This window comes from Diospyros lotus, chromosome 14, assembly GCF_014633365.1.
Source record: "Diospyros lotus cultivar Yz01 chromosome 14, ASM1463336v1, whole genome shotgun sequence".
Taxonomy (NCBI): Eukaryota; Viridiplantae; Streptophyta; class Magnoliopsida; order Ericales; family Ebenaceae; genus Diospyros; species Diospyros lotus.
This window is the reverse complement of record NC_068351.1, coordinates 13,814,090-13,831,702: the sequence shown is the minus strand read 5'-3', so window position 1 is coordinate 13,831,702 and position 17,613 is coordinate 13,814,090. Positions and strand designations below refer to the sequence as shown.

Genomic DNA, 17,613 nt, shown 5'->3' with positions numbered 1-17,613 from the left:
TAGAAAAACAAAAGAGAAAATATTTTAATTAAGGGTTCTGTTATTTATACATCATTTATGTACACTTTGAGCTACACAAGGCACATAAATAACATACATCGTCTTATTCCGCATTGGGTGAGGGCATTTTAGACATTTTATGTATATATTGAGTTACACAATGATGTACTAATAGCATTTTTCTTTAATTAAAGGTACAACTGGTGTTTGACTTTAATACTATGTTTCATTTATTTACTTTTACTCACCCCAAAACTCAACTCATCAGTTTATTAGCTATTTCAAATGCCTTTTTGGTTTCTTTTCATTCTTTCTTGGCTTTTGTCTATACATCCTTTTATCACTTGCTGCCTTTCTTAATTTCATTCTCTCATATATTCGTAGTTTTCAGTTTCAGTGTTGTTTAGAGGTGTGCGCGTGATTGTTTGTTGGGTAGCTTTATGTTAGTATCACGACATAATCATCAAATTATTTTGGAAAATATATAGTCTTATACAGAATTATTATGTTATTCGCGTCAAGCAAGATTATAATTGTCCAATGCAAACAATTTGAAAGAAAGGTGTGGGCCCCAGGGAGGTGATGGGGTCCACACACCACCTCCTTTGCTAGCTGACAACATATCAGCTCTATAGTGTGCTATATATATATTAATTTTGAAGTTTACTTAGATCTTGTTTGGTTATGTGGTTTAAAGAAAAAAAACTTTCAAACTCTATTACTTTTAAGTTGTAACAATATATAGCAATAATAAACTATCGAAGTATTTAGATAAAATGTAATTTAAGTTGTCAATTATATAATTATGTGTTTGATAAATAAAAAACTTATAAATTATTAAAAACTATAAAATGATCAAGAAGAAAATATCATTGATCTTAACAAATAAATTTATAAAAACGATGTTTGAGTAAGGAATTTAATGGATTGTAGTTTGTGACAAATTACAACATATATTATCAAGAGTGACATAATAAATTTAATATTTAATTAATAAATATAAACTAAATCTATGTTTAATTAAATCCATTTGAGTAAGAGAAGGAGAGGGATGAAAGGACAAAGAGGTAAGGGGAAATAGCCTGATCATGGTTTGGTTCGAATTGTGAATTGAATTGGAACTATTCTTCTAAAAATCAAATCAAAATTGTCTTTTTGGTTTCGGTTAAAAAATTGAAACCAAAATCGAAAACTTATGATTTGGTTATGATTTCGATTCTAACCGTTAAAAAATAAATTTAATAAATATAAAATATATAATACAATACATAATAATTAGTACTTTCAAAAATAATTCTGATTAAAGTAAGGAGGTTATAAATTTAAATGGTATGTGAACTATATGAGTTTGAATTCCTTTAAACCCCAAAAGGATATATAGGCAACTGGATTTATATAAAGTAAGTTTGAACCCTTTTTTTTTTTATTAAATCGGTTTGAATTAGAATTATAACTGAACTGTTAGAAAATCGAAACTATTTATAGACGGTTCGATTCTAATTCCACTAGAAAGTGGAATCGGAACTGACGATTCCACAACTTTGGTCAGGCCTAGAAAGAGAAGAAGGTCTAGGAAACTAGGGTACAACATTTTTAATTGCTCTCAATTATGTTATACTTATTTCACATGATATACTAAATAGCATAGACACGTGAGAAAAAAGGTTATGTTTGTGTTTGTGTCTATGCTTTGTCAGACATGGACCCAACAACTAACACAGCTCTCAATTTTATTAAAAATAATAATAAAAAAAGAAAATTATGAACATACATGCTTGACACTTTATATAGACGTGTTGAATAGTTATAGACATACCGTGGGGGTTTTTAAAATTTTTTTAATAAAAAAATGGGTTAATTTTTAAAAATAATTTGTATTTTATATCATCAAAAAATTTAATAATGAACTCTTTTATAACTATTATTATAATATGTGTATATATATATTATATGAATCATATTAGATGTACACCCATTTTGTACATTTTGGGCTACATAAGAGGGTATTATGATCAAAATATCCTACGCCTCACATGCGCCTCATAAGGAGTCTTTTTATCATAATACTCCCTTATGTAGCCCAAAATATATAAAATAGGTGTACCAATAGCATTTTCCATATTATATATTGTCACCTCCTTTTGTCTTAATTTTATTTTTATTTCTTATATCATGTCTGTGTGATGGATGATGTTTAGCTGAATCCTAACATTTTTAAAAGCAATCTTAATTAGGCAATTACTCCACAAAGAAGTTTCGTAGGACCTAAGATGTTCTTGTGACTGCATCTACAGTGTAAGATTATTGTTTCTCCCTTATAAAAACCAAATTTGTCAAAAAAAAGTATAACTGTGATTCCATCTCCACTTCCAAGGAGAGAGGAAAGCCCAAGAAACTTCTCAGCAGGCTTACCAACGCGATTATCAAATAGGGTAAAATAATAAAATTGCTCTCGCCCATTTTATAAATTTGCAAAGTGGGCTAGTGCCCTGCTCCATCGTCTCCCCTCCCATGACCGTCGCCTCGCCTCGCCGACTGTGGTTGTATCTTTAAGATGCAGTGAGGTGAGGCAATGACGGCATGGCAGTGAGGCAAGGATAGCGATGAGGCGGCGACGACCATGGGCGGAAAGACGAGGAAACAGAGCAGTGGCCCACTTTACAAATTTGCAAAGTGGGCAGGGATAATTTCATCATTTTGTCCTCATTCGATAATTGCATTGGTAAGTCTGTTTGGCTCTCAAGACTTTTCCCTCCTCATAATCCATCCTGGGGCCTCTTCTTTAGGGTCCAAAATTATGTCAACTCATCTTTGATATTTTTTATTTAAAAATTTAGAACAGAAAATCTCAAAAGAAATAGATATTTTTTTATTAGTTAATTTTAATTTCTATAAATAAATGAGTGATTCATTCGATCGAGATATGAAAAGAATTCTATTCAAATTGCTTTTATATATTCTTTTGCATAGATTAACTTAAACATCGAAGAACTCGTGAAAAATATCCTGCACCCTTGATTATTTTTCTTTCTATAAGTCTATGAAGAATCAAAAATTCAATATGAATACTCTTTTGCATTACAAATTTATTATTGTATGTGAATAACAATACTAATAAGTGCAATATCAATATGAGACAATCTTTTCTCTAATGCAATTTGATATTTTGCCTTTTGATTTTGCTTTTTTATCTTTTCCAAACATGGTATTAGATTTTGCTGTCAAAATTAGCCGTGGATGATTGACAAGGGCAGAGAAGGAGGTTGAAATAGTAACTAATTAGAAGTTAAGAAAGGGCATGTTTGGTTACATTTTCTTGTTTTTTAACTTTAATTTTTTTATTATTATTATATATATATTCAATTTGTAAGAATGGTCTTATAATAATAATTGAAAAATGCTATTGGTACACACATTTTATACACCTTGAACTACATAAGGGGGTATTATGACAAAAAAATCCCTCATAAGACGCTGTATATTTTGATCATCATACCTCCTTATGTAACTTAAAATATACAAAATAGGTGTACATCTAGCATGATTCATAATAATTTAAAAGTATCATGAGAGAGAGAATTATAGAGATATTTTGATGCTATGCTATTGAGGATTATAGGAGTTGGAAGTGCAACAATATTACGTATGGAATCTGATATTATTTTACAATAAAATTAATTTAATAGGAGAGAAATGAAATTAAGCGAAGAAGAAGAAGAAGAAGAAGAATTTTCATTCTTAATAGGTGAGTTGACTCAACTCAAGAACCCTAATTGACGTTATTATTGCTTCTATTTCTAACGATCATCATGGTGACATACATGGCAACTCAGGGCAATTAAGAAAAGTACAATAATTGGGCAGACGGAAGGGAAGGATGAAGGAGAAGGAGAAGGAGAAGGAACCAGACTGCAAGGGCTGCGGCGGAGGGGGGAAGGCGGTGATCCTAATGATATGCGGTAGTTTGGTGTACTACCATTGCGCCTTCAGGAATTCGAGCATCGTCTCTCTGATCTCCGACGTGTTCATCGTCCTACTTTGCTCTCTGGCCATCCTCGGCCTCCTATTCCGGCACATCAACATCCAGGTCCCCGTCGATCCCCTCGAATGGCAGATCTCTCAGGATACAGCCACAGCCTTCTTTGCATGCTTGGCTAATACCATTGGCGCTGCCGAGTCAGTTCTTAGGGTTGCTGCCACCGGACACGACAAGCGCTTGTTTCTCAAGGTAATGAAAAACTAACTTTGTTTTATTCGACAATTTACCATGAATTTCGTGAAATTTGCGGTTAGGGAGGAAGTTTTTTGATCGTGTATTTGTTTTTTTTGTTTTTTGTTTTTCTTCTTCTATATAGGTCGTTGTCTGTCTCTACTTGCTTTCCACTTTGGGAAGATTGGTGTCCGGGGTTTCCATTGCTTACACTGGTACATCCAGCAAGATTTACATTTCACCTCTTTGTCTTGAATTTGACATCATGATAATTTTCTCAATTCTCGTAGCATAAGAAGATCGTTACAGTGCTCTGACTGCTTTCTTATCTTTGATCAACTCTGAGCTTCAAGCTCAATTTTTAAAATTCAGAGCAATATAAAACTTATCCATTACCTGTGGTTGGGTGGAAGCTGTTGGATTGTTTCCGATTTTTTTTTCCCTCCTTAAGCTCTGAGCCCCATCGTTGAGAATCTTCTGCACCTTCCTTAGGCTTCTGGAAATTTGAGTTTTACGGAGAGGCATATGGCAGTTCGGTTTTCAAGTTTATGTCTTACATTTCTCCTTCATTTTGTTACACTCTCTCCTTGTGCTCGCCTGCATAGCATAATGAATACACACTACTCCAAAACTGGTGAAATAATTAGGCCTAACTTGTCTTTTCCTTCTTTTTTGAATGATTGAAAAAGAAAATCTATGTCTAGGCAATATCTTCATCTCACGTGATGGTAGTGGAAGTGGTGGCATATGGAACTCCTTGAGGTGGTGGAGTGACGAAATATGAGAAACATGTATTGGTGCCAAAGTAGATGAAATTCCACATATAAAAGAATATGTTAACAAATTAGGAGTCTCAAAAGCATTCTACATGGAAACAACAACCATTTAACACTAAAAACAGGATTAATATTTATATTCATAGGCAAATTAAATGAAAACTCATTCAGTCCTAGTTTACAGATAATGCAAAAAGGTGCAGTGGCTTGCACATGTATGAAGTTTTGCAAAGCAATCTTTTGGGCAAAGCTTCGGAAGTAGACAAGCCACAGCATGCTGTAAATTTATAATATTTACAACTCAATACCCTTTTTCCCTGCTAAAATTATGTAAGAACAATCTCAAATGGATTCTTGCTGGTAGATTGATTAGTCAAATTATTGCAAGTAAACTTTATGGTCAAGAAGATTAAACTCCAGTTTCGGAATTTTTTGCGCATAATACACATAAGTAAATAATTCAAATTATGATTAACAACCAGTGTTTACTCATCAATTGGGAAGAAAAATTGGAGGAAATTTCAAATTGATTTCAAATAATTTCTACTTTTTCTTGAATTAACTTACAAATTTAACCTGTAGGTTGTACATAATGAAAGTAGGTAATCTACGTCAGGTGAAGCATTGCTTGTTCACTACAAGGGATGAGATAGGTCAACTTAAAAGATGAATTAACGATTACTAAGTAAAATTATACCCTTTGAACATTTTTGGAATTCAAGGATAAAATTCAGGCAAAGGTCTTGGCCTAGATTTTATTGAGACCGCCAAAGGTGTATGTGAACCATAATTTTTGTTAACAAAATTTCTTTTCAGGGACAATCAACACTTGTCCTTAACTAGCACAATAATCTTAACTGTACCAAAGTGTCCAGGTAATCCTTTGCCAAGATTTGACAATTGGCATTCCTGGACAAGATCTATTGTATTCTGAATGTTCCTTTTAGGTGGTTACTCATCAAGTAGCTCTTGGGTCACATATTAGAATTCTTTCAATTTAATCTTTGGGGAATGCTAAAGAATATGATCAATCATGGCCTTGAGGAACTCTTTTAGCCATGAGGTTAACATGAAACCAGAATTCCTCCCTACTTTTTTGAACTTACCTTTGGTTAAGACATGAAGGTTTGCTTGGTAGGTGCTTGGAAGGAGGCCCATGTTTTACAGTGCTATCTTTTTACTGGTTTTGCAGATTTTAACATTGTAGTTTTGTCTCAAAACTTAAATATGCAGTTATTTATGTATTCATAGCTAAGTGTGACTTTCTTACATTGACAAGGGCGGCAACATCCACAAGTTAGATGTCACTCCAAACCTTTCACACTTAGGTCATTGTTTTGCCTTTTTAGGTGATATTCCTAGAATCCTCAAATATAGCCAGGGTCATGGTAATCCCTTTGTAGAGAGTGTTATTGGCATCTCTTCTGGTGCCTACACTGTGGTCAGTATTATTTCTGAAGTTCCTCATGCTATTAGATGCCTATTTACATAAAGAACTCCTATGGTCATGAATCTTATTAATTTAGGCAAGTGGAGGAACTAGGAAGCACAAATATTTAATTTTCAATGACTTACTGATGTTTGACATGTATCAAACACTGCTACACTTTGGGCATGCTTATGTTTTTTAATTTTAGACACATGTAAGACAGTGGACATGTGGACTCGAATGCAGTTTTGAAGAGTTTTTAGAACTTTGTTAGGAATGAAATCCACAATATATATCTCAGGGAAAAAAAAATCTACAGATATAATAAGTTTTTGGACAAATAAGAATACGTATAAAAGACAAAATTGATCCTAATAATAACTTTGAGAAAAATAATTATTCTTTATATATATATTACATGATGTTTATTTTATTGTTATTATGAATTTAATGATATCTATAATTTGGATTAATGGTATGTATAAAAATATAAAATATAAAAGAATATTTCTGTCATATTACTTCTTATCAATGTCCATATTTTTTCTTTTCTCAAATTGGCACATCATGCCCGTGCTTCTTAATGGAGGAACTCCGATGTCTAGTGTTGGACTCTATGTCTAAAATGTTAACCTTGGACATATACATCCCTGGGTTGAAGAAGAATGCCTAGCTGTGGACTACATGAGACATGACTTTCAGTACCATGACTGTGTGTGACAAATGGGTAAATGCTAATACACATACAGGTTTTCCTAAAGATTGTCAAACTGGAAAATTTTCTTATTTGCCTACTTTGTAATCCTTTAGATTTGTGATGCACTTGGTTTACTAAATATTTTAGTTTCCATACTGGTTTGAAGGGTTTAAACTCTTTGTTTTGATGCCATAGACTCAATTTTCTTGTCATGAGTGGTCATCCTAAGTATGTTGTGGGAAAATTTAAGTCAAATTAAGATTAATGGGTGCATGATGCCAATATAGAATCTGTACTGCTGTAAAAAGGTACAATGCACAGAAAGAAACTTAATCGAATGAAGTGATTATGCAAGTCTCTATTTTGAGAGTGGTGAAGGATTAAGGTGCAAATGGATTTTATTTATTGAATGGAAAACTGTAAGTCATGTTTTCATGTTCTACAAGTTGATTTCACAATATAAAAAAGGTGATGGAACATGACCATATCAATTATTTTTATTTATTGCAATCTCATGAAACTTTTCCTTATGAAGTCAATTGACATTATGAATGCCCTGCCACTGATCTGAACTTGGTTAGGAGAAGATGATGATGATAATGTGGATGCCTTGTTTTCCCCGGGGGGGTGGTGCGGGGGTTGAGATTGCTTCTTGTAGGACGCAATGAGATTCTTCCAGGTTACCATGAAAGTCACTGGACAGGATTCAGGCTGTTGGAGGAGGGGGAAGGAGAGGGAAGACCTTCGGCAGTGGAGTAGAGAGAAAGATAGGAGGATATCTGAGAGGGGGAGTCATAATTTGACAATTTCTTTTAATTGCCTTATGTAAGGGCTCTAGGTCCTTTGCAGGAGGATGGATGCATCATGGGACATGGATGTAGTAAGTTTTACATGTCAATGACGAAGGCTGTGTCTCCTTCGAAATGCGTTCCACCACATGCGGGATAATGACGATTGGTGGCACCTGGCTTCAAGGGTGATATAGGGATGTTCCAACCGTCTCTCCTCTCTCCACTAGCTGGTGTAGGAAAATATTCCCTAGTGGGAGCCCTTGAATGTCATCCTTCTAGGCCACATCCTCTGGGGTCCAGAGTAGGATGCCAAGCTTCTGTCAAGGCTCTGATATAGATAGGTGGTTCTATTACTTGTCACCCTTATCTATATATTCTGTAAGTAATGCTATTATTGCGAGGAGGTCCTTGGCTCAATAGGTGGTTCTCAGCGGGCTGTTACAGTGCTTGAGCCACTTTAGATGCAGTGAACAAGCATCTGGAATTGGCTCAAGCTATCCGCCACACCTCATTCAAGGTGACCAGAGTACAAAAGGTAGTGTTTATTTACACGTGTCACCTTAAATGGGTTGACGCGTAGCCAGCTTGTATTTGGAGGAAGTGTTGCCTTGTGGTGAGCTGTGCTGAGTACCCACACATATTAGGAACAATTCTTTTTTCTATCATGGATGGGCGCTTAAAATCTTGTTAGCTGAATATTGTTATAATGGATTCTTTTCTTTTTTTTTTTGGTTTGATTTGTGTCATTTTATGTGAAGTATTATTTCCTTGGATAATAAATACTAACCAACAAAGTTTTTGTCTTATCTTATCCTTAATTGTTCTTGCTGCAACAGGATTGTGCTTGTTTTGTCTCTACATGCTTGCAGAGAATTCACAGTTGATTACGTCCTGTATGTCACGATTTCTGCGGAGAGAAACGACAGTGCCGGTCGAGGATAACGGATTACCTGCTGAGGTTGGCAGCTCAACTGGATTGCAAATTTAGTAATATCCACTTCTTCTTTCTTTTCCATGGCTGTTACAGTAGTAGTGTGTATGTAAATCCCCATTTGCACTTGATTATCAAATCACCACAATTTAGGTTGATCACGTTTTCTAAATGAAGCAAGTATCACAGCGGATCTTGAATTGCGGTGAAGTTGAGATAAATGCTGCCCTCTAGCAATTATACCCACAACTTTAGCCTATATTTGTCATTCTTCATTCCTTGTCTTCCGGAAATGCATAATTTCTGATGAAGTGAGAGGATAAAATAAGGGCAAGTTTATTGTAGAGAGAGAGAGAGAGAGAGAGAGACTTAGTGAGATAAACCCTTTAAATATAAATAGAATGGAGAGTTGATGTAGTATGAATCAAATCTAGGGATGTAAATGAGGTTCTTATTAACTTCATTTATATGTTTATTTTGATAAATTTTTATACGAGTCTTGCATTTATATCTTACTTTTGTACTTATTTTTCTTTTTAAATAAGTTAGGAGTCATTTATATCTCTAACCAAAGCCCATTTAATTTAATGCTGCTTTGTCTAATCGAGGATGACGAAAGTATGATATGGAAGTTTCAATTTTTTACTGCATGCTGTGTCTGTGTGTACGTAATTGTCCTCACATTCCTTCTAAGAACATAAATGAGGAACAAAAATGAAGAAAAGAAAAAGACGCAAATATTACGGCAGCTTTTTAATTTTTAAGCCAATGCAATTAAGATGATCCAACATATATATACGTATTGAAGCTCAGATGGACGACCAAAAGCGGCCATAGGTAGTAAAAGATTATATAAGATTGGATAGTGAGTTTTTAAATTTAGGTGATCAGATATTAAAATTTAATTCACTTAATAAATGTTAATACTAAAAATTAAATATTAAATATTAAATCTAATGAATAAAATAATACTGACATTTAACATTTAAGTAAGGTTAAATTTTATCCAGGCCACCACAATGAGTGTGTTTAAGAGAGTTATTTGACTTGAACCTACACAATAATAATCACTTCAGAATTGATTGTCTCAAAGTGGCAAGAAGAAGAAGATGACATAAGAAAGTAGAAGATTTGCTTGCTTTTGGATTTTTATGCCATTAATGATAGAAAACATAATTTTTTTTTTTTGTTTTTTATGACTTAGGTGTTTAAGTTTTGTGTGACTATTTTTGAGAGAGAGCAGTCTTCTCTTTTGGTTCGCCTTCTGAATAAATTTAGATGTAGTTACAGTCTATACGCATCTATTCTATAAATGACAAAGACCTCCTTATCATAAAAAAAAACTTGAGTGAAAAGACTATTATACCTCTATAAAACTTTCTTATGCCCTCCATTTTATCTCTCTTTTCTCTCTTTTGAACTCTCTCTCTCTTCTTCCTCTTTGTTCAATTAATGAACAACATTTTGGACCAATTAATGAACAACATTAAGGTCTTATCATTGATGAAAGTTGAACTCATTTGCATGGAGGATGAAATCGATTAGTGGGGGTTGAAAAGTGACTAGAAGGAAGAAAGAAGTCAGTGAGTCAAGGATAAAATCAGGGAGATCGAGAAGGAAAAATATCACAAAAAGAAAAAAAGTTAAAAAGAGAAATCGGGGGTTGAGGACCCAAAAAAAAGTATGGTTGGTGCTAGTTTTATACTCACAATTTGTTGGCTTAGTAAAACCCACACAAAGAAAGGTCGAGTTTGATGGTGGCTCATGGCGGATTGTGGTGGTTGGTTAGAGAGGCAATGGTTAATGGATTGGCTTATGGTAGAACAATGGAAAAAGAGGGAAATAAATAAAGAGGGGGTGGTGTGGTGAAAAAGAAGAGGAAAAAGAAGAGGAAAAAGAAGAGAATGAAGGTGGCAGTGGTTTTGAGCCAAAAACAACCATTCTATTGAAATTTGGTCAATTGCCATTTTGAGGAAAACCTTCACTAGCCAACTTTGGTCGATCAAGTCAGAACATTGGTTGACCAAATTTCATAAAAATTTGATAAAATATTAAGATTAACTTTTGATTAGCAATTTGGCGGAAAATATGGATCATTTAAACCACTTGGATTTTACCGAAATAAAAAAGAGAAACTCAAAGTATTTTTTCCTTTTTGAGATATGAATAAGATTAAAGCTAATTGAAAATATTTTCTAGAAGATCATTGGTTTTTAAAAAAAAATGTTTTTATTCTCATCAAAATCACTTATTGTACCATTGAAGTTAAAATTGGTTCCAAACACTAGAACTCCAACAATTATTGGCATTTTAGAGAGAGAAAGAGAGAGAAAAAAAGAAAAGAAATAAAAGGGTATTTTTGACATTTTATAAAATTCAACAAATGTTTGGGTATGGTAGGGCAAAGGGATACATGGTTAATGAAATTAAGAGGGAGATCTTAATTTGTTATTTTTCTGATGTTAGGGCTATTTGTGTCTTCTTACTAAACCTCAAAACGTGTGTGTAAGTTATTTGTTTTATTTTTTTTTTGTTTTTTAAAATTTTGAAAATAAAATGAAAAATATTGTTTAGTTTTTCCTTTTTGTTTTTCATCTTCAAAATTTTGAAAATGTGAGTTTTTGTGTTAGGTTGGATATTTTTAACCTAACATATTTTTGAATTAGGGCAAAGAGGATAAGTCACCCATGCATGATTTTTTACCACATGATGGATGACTAGCAATAGGGCTTATGACAATCGACGACTAACCTTCAATAAGGAAAGGAGACTAGCAATAGAGTTTATGACAATTGGCGACTAACCTTCGATAAGGAAAGGAGATCTCCTTTTGATGGTACATTTGACATTGATTCTAACCTTTCAACAACTCATTTGAAGTTCTTTCTAACTCTCTAATGGCTTATAGATGTTATTTAACAACTTTATTTTGCTAACAAGTTAGATCCTAGTGGATCTTATGCTTGACAAACTCCAACAAGCTAGAGTGTATCACCAACTTTGCCAACTAGCCTAGGGGAGCCATGCATTATTAAAAGAGAGAAGTGTGTCGACCCACCCATCATTGAGAAGAATTGCCACTATGATTGACTTTCTTGAGAAGGAAGAGAAGAACTCTCAAATACCTTGAAACTTATTGATCCTCTACAAGAATTTGAGAGATTTATTCATATATGTTATTCGTGGGTATTTATCCACATATAATCGTAATATGTGTGGGTAATTAGGTCCATTGTAGGAAGTGATGGTATGCACACATATTTGGATTAATAATTGTAATTGGATTTGTCTATTATTAATTAGATATGTAGTCAAAATCAATTGGATTTTCTTCAATTCAACTTGATTTAAAGATTCTAATATGGAAATTTAATAGTCAATACACTTGTTTATCTTTCCTTCCTTTGAGGGCACAAAAGAAGACAAACAACTTCATTCTTTGCTATCGAGCACAATAAATAGATTTTCTTATCATTACAGGAGCTATATATAGTGTACTTAGAGAATTCAACATGGAAATTACTACAGAAGGCTTTATATATATATATTGTAGCCATGTCGTCACTCATTGGAAGTCAGCCACACCATACTTGTCAAAACTTACTCTTAGACCCATATCGGGTTGGCTAGTCATATTACCCAAGACTTGTATTGGGTTGGCTGGGATGATGCCTTATGCTAATAATGTTGCCTGTTTTTTGTTTTGTTAGGGGTTTACTAATGTTGTGGTCTTCTTCTATGTTTTACTTATAAGAACGAATTAAAGGGTTTGGAATTGGTTTATTAGCTATTAGCCTAATCTAGAGGGGCGGAATTACATATGTTTGAGGGTGGACAACTTCTAAAATTACCATCAATCACTTGATATATTGTCCATACAAATTTTTATGGATTCTAACACTTGTCCCCTTAAAAAAAGAAAAGAAAAAGATAAGAGACAGTTAAATAATGTCAAAAAAGTTTAGTATACTGATTTGAGATTTTTACTCCTCTTCACCTAAAGTACTGACTCCGCCACTACTAATGTAACTAGAGATGACAATTGCAACCGAAATCGTGGAGAGCTGGATCGAAATCGAATCGGTCGATGCGGTTAAAAATCGTTTGATTAGATAATGGTTTAGTTTGGGAAAAAATTGAACACTGTTTCAATGGGTATGATTTGGTTATGATTTTCACTAAATCCAAACCGAAACCGAACCGAAATATTATATATATATAATATAAAATATATATTATATATAACAGTGGTGGTTGAGAAACCTAGCCCACTTGCCTGCAAACCTATCCCAGCCTAATCCACTTGCGAAACCACCCCACCCCATTTGCAAACCCTTCTCTTTTCCTTTCTCTCTCGACCTCGCTCTCTCTCACCCTTGCTGTCTCTCGCTCTCTGGCTCATCTTTCTTGCTCGTCCGCTCGTGCTTGCCCTCGCTCTTTGCCTATCTCTTGCAGTTTTGCCCTCGCTCTTTGCCTATCTCTTACAGTTTTGCCCTCGTTTGCCCTAACTGGTTATCTCTTGCTCTCGCTAGGGCTCGACCCCTCTTGCTCACTCTCTGCCTCTCTCTTGCAGTCTTGCTCTCACTTGCCCTCTTGCTCGCCTTTGCTGGTTCTTTCTTGCTCTCGCTAGGGCTCGGCCCCTCTCGCTCGTGCTCGCTCTCTGCTTCTCTTGCTCTCGCTCGCCCTCGTTGCCTTTTCTTTCACTCTCACCCGACCTCTCTCGCTCTTACTTTCTCTCTTGCTTGTCCGCTCGCACTCGCTCCCTGCCTCTCTCTTGCTCTCGCTCGCCCTCATTAGGTCTTGGCCCCTTTCACTTGCCCTCGCTCTCTGCCCCTTTTGCTCTCACTTGACCCCTCTTGTTTATGCTTGATTTGTTGTTGAAGTTATTGTCTTTTTTGAAATTTTTTTTACAGAATATGGCATGCTCGCAAAGTGGAGTTATCAAAATTTTTACTTGTTTATGGCATGTTTATAGAATATGGCATGCTCGTAAATTTTTACTTATTTATGCTTGATTTGTTTGTTGTGGAGTTTTCAAATTTGTTTGATCAAAGGGAAATAAAACAATCAATGGATTAGGTTGGGGAAAGTGAGAAACAAAACAAAAGAAAAAAATTTAAATCGAAATCAGTTTGATCAAAGGGAAAAAAAGAATATATACCAATCAATCGACTGGGGGAGAAGGAAAAACAAAAATATCAATATCTATCAGAGACAGGTTTCGATCCTGTGTCCTGTGGGTTATGGGCCCACCACGCTTCCGCTGCGCCACTCTGATTCGGCACTTATGTTGTCCATATTTATGATAATTAATTCTTTGAGTGACGTGGGATTTTGTCCATATTTATGATAATTAATTATTTGAGTGACGTGGGATTGCACGCCTTCTTAGTTATACTAAATTACGCTTGCCGCCCTTCAGGATTTGCGTAATTAGGTGGCCCAACCTTCCCATCATTTCGGGAATAACACAAAGTACATCCCAACTGTTCAAAATTCCCCCCCCCCCCCCCCCCCCAAACTAAATATATATACAGAGACATTCTTAGAAAATCTAATTCTAAATAAAAATATATTTTATTGTTACAGAAATTATTACATATTTTAAAAATTCAGTCAAAATCTATATCAATCCATCTATCTTTTATATATATAAATCTAATCTAGAACATTTTATATCACATTAAATTTAAATCATATATATAGAATTCTTTGAAATAATTTAAGCAATTGTTCTCTCATTTTCCTATTTAAGTTATTCAAATAAATTTGTAGGGATTAAACACATTTAACGGACTTCAAAAAATTTTATCAATTAAAAAATTCTTTAAAAAACTTTAAACAAATAAATAAAATGATAAATTAATATCGCAAAGACGTAAAAATCTAACAAATGTTCTGTTAAGCTCAAGAGTAAGTAAATATGATTTTGATGATAATAAAAATATTTTTACGAAATAAATGTATTTTTTATTCATGCAAAATATAAATTTATTTTGAATTAAAAGTGGATACAAAGAGTAAATTTATTTTGAATTAAATGTGGATTGTCTTTAAATATGTTTCCTTGTTTTGATCATTTATGTCTCAAAAGTTTATGTTTAAATTTTCATATTTTGATAAATACATTTTTTACTCATGCAAAAAGTAAATTTATTTTGAATTAAAGAGAATTATTTTGAGACATATTTTTCTCGTACTCATGCAAATAGCAAATTTATTTTGAATTAAACGAGAATTATTTTTAAACATGTTTTCTTGTTTTAATCATTTATGTCTCAAAAATTTATATTTGAATTTTCAAATATTGAATTAAAGGAGAATTATTTTTAGATATGTTTTCTCTTACTAATGTAAAAAGTAAATTTATTTTGCATTAAATGAGAATTGCTTTTACACATGTTTTTTTTTCTTTTAATCATTTATGTCTCAAAAACTTATATTTGAATTTTTAAATCTTGATTTCTCATGTAAAAAGTAAATTTATTTTGAATTAAAGGTAAGATATGTTTTCTTATTGTTTGAGAAAGTCTAAACATTTTTTGAATTTCAAATTTCATATTAACCTTTTTTTTAATGGCTAGTGTGTTTTGAAGATGTATATATATAGGGTAAGTATGGAGGCTCAAGGTGGAGAACAAATTTGATAGAGCATTCAAACAAAAGTGAGAATGTTCGAAGTGCTGAAAATGTACTAGCTGGTGGAATTCTTAACTATTGATGACTTGTTTGTAATTGTCTCTAGTTGTAAGTTTGTTATTTTTCCTCATTTGTTGTAATATCCCGAAATATGGAGATAAATATTGATTATTAATTTTGGTGTTTGAAATCATTAAGAAATATTTGAGGAATTAAGAGAAAATAATAATTAATGTTGTTTGAGGCAATAGGAAATTAAGGGTAATCAATTAAATTATTAAGGAATGGTTAATCATTATTAATGATCGTATTTATGGTAATTATTGAATATTTGTGGGTTAAAAAGGAAATATTAATTTATTTGGGTATTTGGAGATTTTTGAGAAAATATTTATTTATGAAATTTTGAAGAAATAGAAAATTAAGGTGATTAATTAAATTAATTGGAAGTATTTATAAAAAATAATAAAATAAATATAGTGAAATAATAATAATAATAATAGTAAATGTGTAAATTATATTAATTTAATTTAAATGAATGAATTAATATATATATATGTATGTATAGGTGCGCATGGGGCATTAATTTGTAAAATCAGAGGAGAGAGAAAGGGAGCCTAATTATTATATATATATGTGTGTGTGTGTGATATGATGTATGTGTGGACGCGTGCATCCCTACAAGAGTTTAGATTTTTTCCGACGGTGAGAACCGTCGGAAAAAAGTTGAATACTTAATACATAACTTTTGAAAATTAATAGTTTTTGATTCAATAGCAATAGGAAGAATACACCAAATGTGATTCATAAATTTGAGCAGAGGTAAGATATTATAAATTTGAACATAAGTAAACAAAATTACAGAACAAACATATCTTAGATAAGTTTGGAGTCACCATACCAAATGGAGCAGCAGGTAGCAGCGATTGAGCGAGACGAGAGCGAGGGCGGCGAGTGAGCAAGAGCGATCGAGAGGCAGTCAGGCAATAAGGACGAGCGCGACTAAGAGTGAGTAAGCGAGGGCGAGGGCGAGGGCGAGGGCGAGGGCGACTGAGAGTGAGCGAGCGAGGGCAAGGGCAAGGGCAAGGGCGAGCGAGAGAGACACAGCGAGGCACGAGTGAGAGAAAGTTAGGGTTTGCAGAGGGGAATTTTAGAAGAGAAAGGGTGAGGGGAAGATTTGGGCACGGGCGGGGAATTCTGTGGCTCTTATATATAAGTAATATCCCCGGCGGTTTAAAAACCGCCGGGGATGGGTTTGAAAACTGCTGGGGATATGTCTAAATCACCGGCAGTTTCAAAACTGCATTACCGACGGTTTGAAAACCGCCGGGGATGGGTTAACATTACCAGCAATTTCTTAAAACCGTCGGAGATGTGTATGGAATAACCGGCAGTTTTAAGGTTTTAAAACCGCCGGCTATTGTGTTAAATGCCCGACGGTTTCATAAACCGCCGGGGATTGGGGTGTTTTCCCGACACTTACTCAAATCGCCGGGAAAATTTTGCCGGCAATACCACTTCTTCTTGTAGTGGTGGTGCGCTGAGGGCCGTCGAAATTGCCTTGGCCTCCAAGCTCCTGACTGTGTCATTTATAAGGCCAATCGGCCACTTTTGCTACCACAACAGAGAAGGGAATTGAGAGGAATTAATGGGAGAAGAAGAAGGACGCGAGCAGCGGAAGAAAAAAGTGAGGAAAATCAAGGAATTTTGGTGATTAATTGGTGTTTAAAATATCCATGTAAGTGAGTAAAATTAATATAAGTGTTATATGTTTAAATCATGAATTTTATACGGTTAAATTATACAGTTTACGCGGTTAGAATTAATTGATTTAAGCCACGGTTGTGTTAACTGCTAGGAAATATTTTACTTCCCATCGGGAGCGCAAAAAAGGCAAGAATCAGCCGATTCCAGACAAGCTCCTAACCTTCTATTCGCGTTATTTATTTCCCATGAAAGTTTTCGAGGTTTCTTGTACTCTAAACCCTCCCTCACCTTAACACGGTTCCACACTTTAATAATAATACTCCGCGTGGCAACCACCCTATGATTTATATGTTATTTAATGAGGTTATTGTTGATGAAATAAGTTGAGCAAAGATATCTTGGGGTCTTTCTTTTTTACCGTTACGGAGCTTTG

At 34.0% G+C, this 17,613-nt stretch overlaps 1 protein-coding gene and 1 non-coding gene across 3 annotated transcripts; one reads left to right on the top strand and one right to left on the bottom strand.

Moving 5' to 3' along the window:
• Nucleotides 1-3,639: 3,639 nt before the first annotated feature.
• On the top strand, nucleotides 3,640-9,349 carry LOC127790683 (reticulon-like protein B23). Of its 2 annotated transcripts, XM_052320286.1 has the most exons (4): nucleotides 3,640-3,745; nucleotides 3,834-4,228; nucleotides 4,356-4,425; nucleotides 8,740-9,349. In XM_052320286.1, the coding sequence occupies exons 2-4, from the start codon at nucleotides 3,878-3,880 to the stop codon at nucleotides 8,889-8,891; spliced, it is 573 nt and encodes a 190-aa protein (XP_052176246.1). In that variant the 5' UTR covers nucleotides 3,640-3,745; nucleotides 3,834-3,877; the 3' UTR covers nucleotides 8,892-9,349. The 2 variants fall into 2 exon arrangements, with proteins under 2 accessions (XP_052176246.1, XP_052176245.1); XM_052320285.1 differs by lacking the exon at nucleotides 3,640-3,745 and having other exon boundaries at nucleotides 3,755-4,228.
• A 4,691-nt stretch (nucleotides 9,350-14,040) lies between these two features.
• Nucleotides 14,041-14,112, bottom strand: TRNAM-CAU (transfer RNA methionine (anticodon CAU)). Its single transcript has one exon. It is a non-coding gene; the product is annotated as a tRNA-Met (tRNA).
• Nucleotides 14,113-17,613: the final 3,501 nt, after the last annotated feature.